At 43.6% G+C, this 10,465-nt stretch overlaps 1 protein-coding gene across 1 annotated transcript; it reads right to left on the reverse strand.

Moving 5' to 3' along the window:
- Positions 1–8,987: 8,987 nt before the first annotated feature.
- On the reverse strand, positions 8,988–10,137 carry LOC138977286 (E3 ubiquitin/ISG15 ligase TRIM25-like). Its single transcript, XM_070350188.1, has one exon. It carries the CDS (start codon positions 10,134–10,136, stop codon positions 8,988–8,990), a length of 1,149 nt encoding a protein of 382 aa, XP_070206289.1. The 5' UTR covers position 10,137.
- Between the last annotated feature and the right edge of the window lie 328 nt (positions 10,138–10,465).

The following is a 10,465-nucleotide window of genomic DNA, read 5'->3' on the forward strand; positions in this document are numbered from 1 at the left end:
TATACAGGGACAAGCGGCGTACGCATAGACAAACCAACACAGAGAACCACAGGCACACACCCACACACAGGTTCACTCGCACACACACACACACACACACACACACACACACACACACACACACACACATACACACACACACACATACACACACACACACACCCACACACAGGTTCACACACACACAGGTTCACTCACACACACACACACACACACACACACACAGGTTCACTCGCACACACACACACACACACACACACACACACACAGGTTCACTCGCACACACACACACACACACACACACCCACACACAGCTTCACTCGCACACACACACACACACACACACACAGGTTCACTCGCACACACACACACACACACACACACACACACACACACACACAATCACTCGCACACACACACACACACACAAACACCCACACACAGGTTCACTCGCACACACACACACACACACACACACACACACACAGGTTCACTCGCACACACACACACACACACACACACACACACACACACACGCTCACAAATGTTAGGAAAATGTAAAAAAAAAAATATATATTTTCGTAACTAACATGAGTGTCAATATGCTAAATTGATTCAGAAAATAAATGCCATTAAGCACATAGCGAGGTAACGCTGTTGATTGTTTATTTGTGTTCAAATGGAAGGATGCCCTCATGCTTGACAAAGCAAGAAAGAAACAAATCGACTTGCAACTGTCTTTGGTTCTGTGCTTCATCACGGCACAGCGCATGACAGAGTCGTTCTTGTAAAAGTTATTGTTCGTCACCTTTGTTTTGCAGAACGTTATGTGCTCGTAATATCACGCAATACTGTGCAAAGTGCAGATTTGTGTCAGAAAGTTGATTTTTGCAGCTTTAATGTCCATCTATACGTTAATTTTTCCGTTGTACATAGTTGTACAATCACTCTAACTAGACCGTTAATCACTTGCACCCAAGGTGGTTAATGGTCGTCTGCCACATCGATTCCTGCCCCCCTCCCCCTCCCACACACACACACACCCCACCTGCTCCCCCCAATTACAACAATTCAACAGTTTAAAACCATTTATACAGAACACAAAAATAACCATAATCTGTTCTTTAGATGTCTCAGTATTCTCTAAATTGCTATTTGAAGTAAGAAGCTAAATTCTTCATAAGTGTTGCACAGTCTGTGAGGACAGGATCTTTAACTGCATGACATTTTCGGTTAACAAGCATTGCTAAAACTACAACTCTTATTCATGAAAGTGCTATATTTCTTGAAGGGATTACAGTTGTAAACACACTGATAGCGTCACAGTGAACACTAAGCTCAATGACTAACCTCGTACAACATGTTCGTCATCATAGGCTGAGAGGCAACAACGATACCACCGCCAGACCCTCTTTTCTCTGCCGTCTGCTTGTTGTTGCTCAGCACGATGTTCTCACCGTGGTTGTCATGGAAAAACAAAACTGGCACCTGCAATCAGTCAGTGTACACATCAAACTGAACTGTCTAGAAATGTTTAACATATTTCACGTAAATCACCCTGAAACTGTTAATTCATACATTAATCATACCCACCATCCCCATAACCTACCTGTTCGCCACATTTTGAAAACCAATTGGTTCATCCTTAAGTCTAGCCCCTCTGTTGGTGAAACGTTCAGCCTGCCACCCTTGTTGGCCTCCCGACGGGACTGTAACCTTCGAGACTCCCTGGTTCGATCCTCTCTTCGTTCGCCATTTCCCCTACAACCCGGCACACACGCATGCCAGAACCCTCGTTGCCACACCTGCCCCCACATTTGCCATTCTACCACTCTGACCGGCCCCCAAAAAGATTTCAACATTAAACGCACGTTCTCTTGCACCAGCCGCAATCTCATCTATGCCATATCCTGTCTCAAATGCCCCAAAGTACTCTACATTGGTGAGACCGAAAGAACCCTCTCTACCCGCTTCACCGAACATCTGGCAGATATTCGGCATCGCCGCTGTAGGTCTGTTGCCCAACATTTCAACAGCAGCAACCACACCTCCCTGGATGCACGTGTGAAAGGTGTCTGGCAAATGTACAGCACCTCCACAGACAGAAAACAAGTAGAGTCCGATTTCATATTATCCCTGGGCACATCCACACCTGACGGTTTGAATGCGAAAATGTGATGTACTTGTATTCCCCAAACATACTGTGGATTTACGGTACGTGTGTGTGTGTGTTTGTGTGTGAATGTGTGTGTGTGTGTGTTTATGTGTGTATTCATGTGTTTGGTTGTGTGTGTGTATGTGTGCGTGGGCGTGCGTACGTTTGTTTCCCCCCCCCCTCCCCCCCCCCTTTTTTGTTTGTTTTCCTGTCCCCCCCCCCTCCCCCCTTTTATGAATGTGTATCACTTTTAGTCTAGTATGCCTGTGCCCATGACTTCATCCAACCACTTCTCTCCCCTTTCATTCATTTCCGTTCCTAGAGTTCCTTCCCTTTTTTGCGTGTTTCCCCTCCATTTTCTTTCAAACCTTGTTCGTTCCGTGTTGCGTCTGCTTTTTGTTGTCTTTTGTGTTCTTGTTTTTCCTGATGAAGCTTCCATAAGCGAAAATTCGTACCGTCTTGTCTCGTTCTTGTATTGGTGAGAAGGCAGGTTTCACGGTAATCAGACTCTTTGATGTGTGTAAACTTTGCCTTGAAATTACTTGCTTACTGTGTTGATTTTCATCATTTTTTCTGCTTGGCATGAGTAAGTATGGTATTTGCAATACAAAAAAATAAATAAAAGCTAAAATGTTTGTGTTTGAGCAATTATTTGAGCGAGTTTTTCGAAGCGAACGTGTGAATCCTGACAGACACCATTTCCTTCTGTCACATGACCCCATCTCAAAGTGTGATTCAAGCAGACACGAAATATCACACAAAACATATGATAATGGGGTTATTAATTCAATTAATACACAAGGTTAGTCTCTGACTAGATAAAATAGGGAAAAAATATCAAATGGGAGCATAAAACCGTTTCTGGAAAAATTTTCAATCGCCACCGAAAGTGTCTGTCAGTAAAAAAAACACGTGCTTTGTTTGCAAAGCAAAGCCTAATTTTACACATCGCGTGCTTTTGTCTGTTATTCTTGCTTGTGAACATCTTTTTATTGATGTTCTTCACTGGAAAGCAGGTGTATCATCAACAGTATCACAAAATCGCAAAGAATGAACATTTTTGTTGTGATCCGACCGGTGTCTGTAGACGGAATCACACGTTCGGCAAACTTCGTTTTTAACGGAAATAACCGAGCCTTTCATCGGAAACGACGTTTCAACCGCTTCATATCGTCTGCAGGAAGAAAAAGAGGAATGCGATACCCAGTAAGTAAAACATTTAATCGTTTTTAGTGCCTTTTGATCAAGTTTTGTTGCGTCTGTCAGCAACGTTCGGCAACCCAACGTTCGGCACAGCGACGCGCGCATACGGATTTGCAGCATTTGCATTCGGAAAGTGAGGGATTTGTGAGTTCGTTTGCATAATTTCAATCGCTAGTAGGTTTTCCCTTCGTCTCCCATTGTTGTGTTTGCATGTTATTGGCATTTCATTGTGTAAATTGAAAGTTTGTGAGTAACAGTAGTACAATCTGTCGAACGTTGGCGACGCTGACAGACGCAAATATCGAACGTTGCCTTCAATGACAGAAGGGCTTGGCGATCATACTTTCGATTCGTAGGAACACAATATGGAGACAGCAATGTGCGCTCGTTACCACAACGGTCATGAACCGGTGTAACACGAAATTTTTACTCCACGAAAAATTGACTCCGGAGTAAACTTCCAGTAAAAATCTTGTACGAAAAAAGAACTCCACAAGGAACTAAATTTTTACTCCCCAAATATTTACTCCCAGTAAACATCTCGTACGAGAAACTTAGGGTCTACTCCTTCGTTTATAATTCGCGCAATATCCCATTTACGTGCAATCCCGTTTTGCCGCCGTCCCATTTTGGCGACATTTCACAAGCCAAGCGTCATCTTACTATCGCATCCCATTTTGGCGCAATCCCGTTTCGCCGCTATCCCATTTTTTTATTTTTTATTTTTTATTTTTACATTTAGTCAAGTTTTGACTAAAATAATGTTTTAACGTAGAGGGGGAATCGAGACGAGGGTCGTGGTGTATGTGTGTGTGTCTGTCTGTGCGTGTGTATGTGTGTGTGTGTAGAGCGATTCAGACCAAACTACTGGACCGATCTTTATGACATTTGACATGAGAGTTCCTGGGAATGATATCCCCGGATATTTTTTTTTATTTTTTTCGATAAATACCTTTGATGACGTCATATCCGGCTTTTTGTAAAAGTTGAGGCGGCAGTGTCACACCCTCATTTTTCAATCAAATTGATTGAAATTTTGGCCAAGCAATCTCTGACGAAGGTCGGACTTCGGTATTGCATTTCAATTTGGTGGCTTACAAATTAATTGATAACTTTGGTCATTGAAAACCTGAAAATTGTAAAAAAAAAAAATTTGTTTTTAAAACGATACAAATTTACATTCATCTTATTCTTCATCATTTTCTGATTCCAAAAACATATAAATATGTTATATTCGGATTAAAAACAAGCTCTGAAAATTAAAAATATAAAAATTATTATTAAAACAAAATTTCCGAAATCGATTTAAAAACAATTTCATCTTATTCCTTGTGGGTTCCTGATTCCAAAAACATATAGATGTGATATGTTTGGATTAAAAACACGCTCAGAAAGTTAAAAAGAATAGAGATAGAAAAGCGTGCTATCGATCCTTCTCAGCGCAACTACTACCCCGCTCTTCTTGTCAATGTCACTGCCTTTGCATCGAGCGGTGAACTGACGATGCTACGAGTATACGCTGTTGCTGTAAAAATGCAGTGAGTTCAGTTTCATTCTGTTAGTTCGACAGCTTGACTAAATGTTGTACATGAACAAAGTATGCAAACCAGATGATCCAGCGACGTCCTTCCCAATTTATGTCCAATGGACGTCTACCCACAACACGCCACTGGATGCCGCGTGGTCAGCCAACCATGTGGTGCCAGTCGTGAAAACCAGGTTCTTTGTCCCACAAAGAGACATTCAAGTTTGGGACTTTGTGACCGCTGACTTTGTCAGCATGGATGGAAAGGTGGAGAGATACAGGGCGGTGATCATCCCCAAGTCAACCCATTTCCCCGATGGGCCAGATCGAGAGGAGATTTGTGTGAAGTGTTTGCGCGCAAAAGACAATGAGAGATACTATGTCTTTCCTAATGTTGATGACATTTCATGCTTGCCAATGGCTCAGATAAAAAAAATCCCACCAACCAACCATGAACAACAGGGGGGATTACTTTTTTTGACATGTGATCAAGTCTCATTTGAGCGTTCACAGTGTTACCTGAGAATAGCACACCCCCTTGAATTGGGAACAAAGAAAAAGCGTTGTATATATGCATTTTTGAATGCTTTTCTAAAGTCATAAGTTCATTATTTGTGATTTTTTTTTTTATGGATTGTTTTGCTGAATACATGCAGTTAAGAAATTGACCCCGTTTTCAAATTTAGGGGGTAGGGTTGCCCTATAGCCCACGTATGTCTGTGTGACTGTGTCAAATATCAATCTACTCTGCGTACAAAATGTATATATGTTTGTTTTTCGATTTTAGAATGATTTCTTAAGCTGGCTATAACTTCTGAGGTCTACAGGAAACGATAAAGATAAAAAATGTACAAAATATAAGTAGCGTCCTTTATCTTACCATTGTTCTGATCAATGCTGTCCCTTTATTTGCAAGTTAACCATTTTTCTTAATGTGTTCAAGGAGTATGTTAAAAATTATTATCAATGGTTGCTTTAAACTGCACCTTTGGGCAGTTATTATGCACTAAAGTTGTAAAAGCATGTTTTGGGGGTTTTAGGATATAGCGTCTTGGAACGCCAATCATCTTGGAAATACGAATGTTCATATAATTTTTTTTTACTGTTTTGGATAGATAAAAAGTTGAACTCTTGGTGCAAACTGTTTTTTGGTCCCTGTTTGACTATTTATTATTTTGGAATATTGTGTGTGAGGGGGAAACTGCAATCCTCAATATCATGAAACGTGCCAGTACAGTATTCCTTTGTTTTTTAACTTTGTTCATCTTACCACAGTCACTTCGTTGTTTAGATTTACATTGTACATACAAATGATCGGTCTAGAAAATATTTATTTTTGAAATTATGATCAATTGTTTGTAAACATTCCTCCAAACAGTGCCGCACTATATTTTTGTTGTAAAATCTCAGTATTATTCGTTTCGTTTTAAATGCAAATCTTTTACTACGGTTCCATTAATGCGGAAGTCACACATACACAACGGGTGGCCCGCGCATTAAACATTAATTAAAAATGGAGAATAAGATCAGTGCGTCGTTGTGCGCCCAACTTTTGTCACGATTTGGTCACACATCTACGACGCACGGCCCGCGCATTAAACATCATTAATTAACAAGAAGGGCAAAGCCCATACGACTCACATGCTTGACCTTGACCTTTACATGACCTTGACCTTCAGGGTCAAGGTCAAATAACTAAACCTAGCAATGACATCATACACTAAGAACTGCTTTACACATTTTTCCTACCAAAATACATGTGACCTTGACCTTGGGTCAAGGTCATCCAAGGTCATGCAACACAAAGCTGTTAATTCAAGACATAGGAAGTACAATGGTGCTTATTGGCTCTTTCTATCATGAGATATGGTCACTTTTAGTGGTTCACTACCTTATTTTGGTCACATTTCATAAGGGTCAAAGTGACCTTGAACTTGATCATATGTGACCAAATGTGTCTCATGATGAAAGCATAACATGTGCCCTACATAATTTTTAAGTTTGAAACAGTTATCTTCCATACTTCAGGGTCAAGGTCACTTCAAAATATGTATACAATCCAACTTTGAAGAGCTCCTGTGACCTTGACCTTGAAGCAAGGTAAACCAAACTGGTATCAAAAGATGGGGCTTACCTTGCCCTATATATCATATATAGGTGAGGTATTGAATCTCAAAAACTTCAGAGAAAATGGGACAAATGTGAAAAATAGCTGTTTTTTAGGCAACATGTATGGCCCCTGCGACCTTGACCTTGAAGCAAGGTCAAGATGCTATGTATGTTTTTTGGGGCCTTGTCATCATACACCATCTTGCCAAATTTGGTACTGATAGACTGAATAGTGTCCAAGAAATATCCAACGTTAAAGTTTTCCGGACGGACGTCCGGACGTCCGGACGGACGGACGGACGGACGACTCGGGTGAGTACATAGACTCACTTTTGCTTCGCATGTGAGTCAAAAATGGAAAATAAGATCAGTGCGTCGTTGTGCGCCCAACTTTGGTCGCGGTTTGGTACAGTGCGATCCTCGTTTAAAGACCCCACCCCCCAACTTCAGGCTTCCTTCCTTTTAAGATATTTAAGCTTTTTTTTAAAAACATGTTAAAGATTTTTCTGTTCAATAGGCAGGTTTCCGCCAGTTATCTCTCTGAGGTTTTGGGTTCTTAGAGAGTACCGTGCCCCTTGCGGGGGCAAAAAACATCAAGGTCACAAGCAGGGTCAAGGGGAAGGTCGGCTGGGCGGACAGGAGTATGACGGCTTACTAGTGCCAAAACCTGGTGTTACCCATTATCACGTGATAATTACTAATTAACGCTGTCAGTTACTGTTTTCATCTGTTAGTTACTAATTTTCACGGGAAAATTACTAATTTTTAGTTTTGGCACTAGCAATCCGTCAGGAAGTGAGCTAAAATTAAAAATTAGTAATTAACAGGTGAAAGTTAGTATTTTTTCCGGAAACATTAGTAATTTTCCCGGGAAAATTAGTAATTAACACGTGCAACTGAGGTCAAAAAAAAAAAAAAAAAAAAAAAAAAAAAAAAAAAAAAAGTAATTAACACGTGAAAATGGTAATTATGAAGGGCCTTGATAATTACAATTATGAGGTTTTGGCACTAGTAAGCCGTCATACAGGAGACTACAATAGGAAGGTTTCCGCCAGTTATCTCTCTTTGAGGTTTTGGGTGAATGAGAGTGCCGTGCCCCTTGCGGGGGGCATAAAACATCGAGGTCACAAGCAGGGTCAAGGGGAAGGTCGCTGTGCGGACAGGAGACTATTCCTCTGTAGATTTACTCCCATTTTAAGATTCTCTTCTTTTTAAGACCCGATTTTCTCAGATTTGTTTAGATCGTAAAATGGGTGTTCCACTGTATTAGAAGCTAGCGAGTTGACAACGAATACACAGCGTGTGCTCCGCGTGTGTCTGGCGTTTGTCTAGCGCGCTCTGTGTCTGGCGTCCTTCTGGCGTGTACATTCATGCGTCGAGCTCCGCGCACATTTTTGTGCATGCTCAAACAATCCCAACGCACACAGCGAATTACAACGAATGCATAGCATTGGTCCAGCGCGCTCGACGAACGAGTATCGAATAATGACGCACACCCAGCGAACGACAACGCACTCCAAATTGCGTATTTTTTAGTGCGCTGGCCGTGCGTCATGGATGTGTGACTACCGCATATAGTGTCACTTTACCAACATGGTGTTTATTTTCAAAATATTTTTCGTTTGTATGCATGGAGTTGAGAAACGTCGATCGCATGGTTTCAGGAGCGAAACTAAGTTGGTTGCCAAGTGGCAGTAAACCTTCCTCCAACTCCCAGTCAGATTCTATTCACCGATTTCAGGTCATTGGTTTTGGTATAGTGACAAAATCGTTCGTTGGCTAACAAACTTTCGATCCACAAACCTGATTTCTGTGGCAACAAATAGTATTACAGGAAAACATACACTAAGCATTGAGCAATTGCTTTCATTTCACGACTTGACATCAGTTATATTCGTTCATAGTGGACGCATCCTCATTGTTTATTGTTTACTAACTAGGTTAAATGGTAAACGAAGTAACATCACATAAATCACAGATCGTTCATTAAGAAAATCAGCTGTTTAAAACAACCACACACAAAATACTTACAGGCACAAAATCCAAATCAGCAGACATGACTTTCGCCTGACCGAGTGCTGACAGCTCTTTCTCAATGCGGGTCACGGCCTCTGCGTCGATCACGACGGTCTCCTTGGATACGACCTTGACGCCTGAGGGCAAGGTGGCGCTGCAGTCGAGGTTTCCAACACGTGTCTGCATCACGGGCGTCATGGTGCTGACAGTGTCGCGATTCTTGGCCTCCTGCACGCGCTGTACCACGTGTTTGTGTGACGTCAGCTTCCCGCGTCGCTGTAGCAGACACCTCTTGGTCTCCGTCACCGCCTCCTTGACGTCAGAGCACGCGCTGTGTGACAGCTCGTTCAGGCGATGACGACAGTCCTGGACCGACTTCTCCAGGCGCGCACACACGGCTTCGATCTCGGCAACGGCCTTCTTGGTCTGCTTCTCCGTCTTCGCCAGGTGGTCGTCCAGCTGTTGGATGGCTTTGTCCAGCCTGGCCTCCCCTTCGGTCAGCGTGACCGCCAGCTCCGCCAGCACGGCACGCGCGTCCTTGACCTTCTCCTCCATGTCCTTGACCTCCGGGCAGCTGCGGTGGCGGGACGTGGCGCACAGGTGGCAGATGCTCTCGCCGTGTGTCGGGCAGAACAGCTCCGCGGTCTTGTCCGCGTGAACGGCGCAGGCGGCGTGCTGGCTTCCCGCCACTTTGTCTGCCGTCAGGGAGGTCAAGTCCTCCACCTTGTGGTTCTTGGATACTTTCTGCTTCACGTGTGTCTTCCGGCACGGCTCGCAGAACAGGTCCCCGCACGTCAGACACAGACACGTGGCCGCGGCCTCCTCGCAAATACAGCTGTGCGACTGTTTGAGCAGACGGTGAGCCCCCACAAGGTCCGCCATGGCCAGGTCTGTGGGGAAACCGTCCGCGACGTCCTGCCAGCTCTTCTGGCCTCGCTCCTCGGGTTTCATGATGGCGCAGCGGCACAGCGGACACAGGGCCTGGTCTTGGGACTGCAGCCAGGACAGCAGACAGTGGTGACACAGCAGGTGTCCGCAGGGCAGCAGCTTGGGCTGCACGTACTGCTCGTGACACACGCTGCAGTCCATGTCATCGGGTTCTGGCACCGGCGGGGCAGCTGTCGCCATGGTTTAGCTGATGTCTATGGATGGTACCTGAAATGACGACAGTGGTCCTCATTTGAAGATCGCCAAACAGATGTGGGAGAATCATGTCTTTAAAAAGAAGGAGTTTGAAAAGTGAGGTAAAATTAGAGACGTTTCGAACAATAAAGCTGAGAAGCAGGGTCTTTGAATAAAAGGGGGGGGGGGGGGGGGGCAGTATTAAATGGATGGAATCACTTTGCTGTCCTTATTCGGACATTGCGCTCGCTTGTAGTGTACGGAATCAAACTTGATCCCTGGTTGCTACCCTACACTCCCTGTACACTGGGCAGTGACAGTTCATGATGCTCCGA

Source organism: Littorina saxatilis, linkage group LG9 (genome assembly GCF_037325665.1).
Source record: "Littorina saxatilis isolate snail1 linkage group LG9, US_GU_Lsax_2.0, whole genome shotgun sequence".
Taxonomy (NCBI): domain Eukaryota; kingdom Metazoa; phylum Mollusca; class Gastropoda; order Littorinimorpha; family Littorinidae; genus Littorina; species Littorina saxatilis.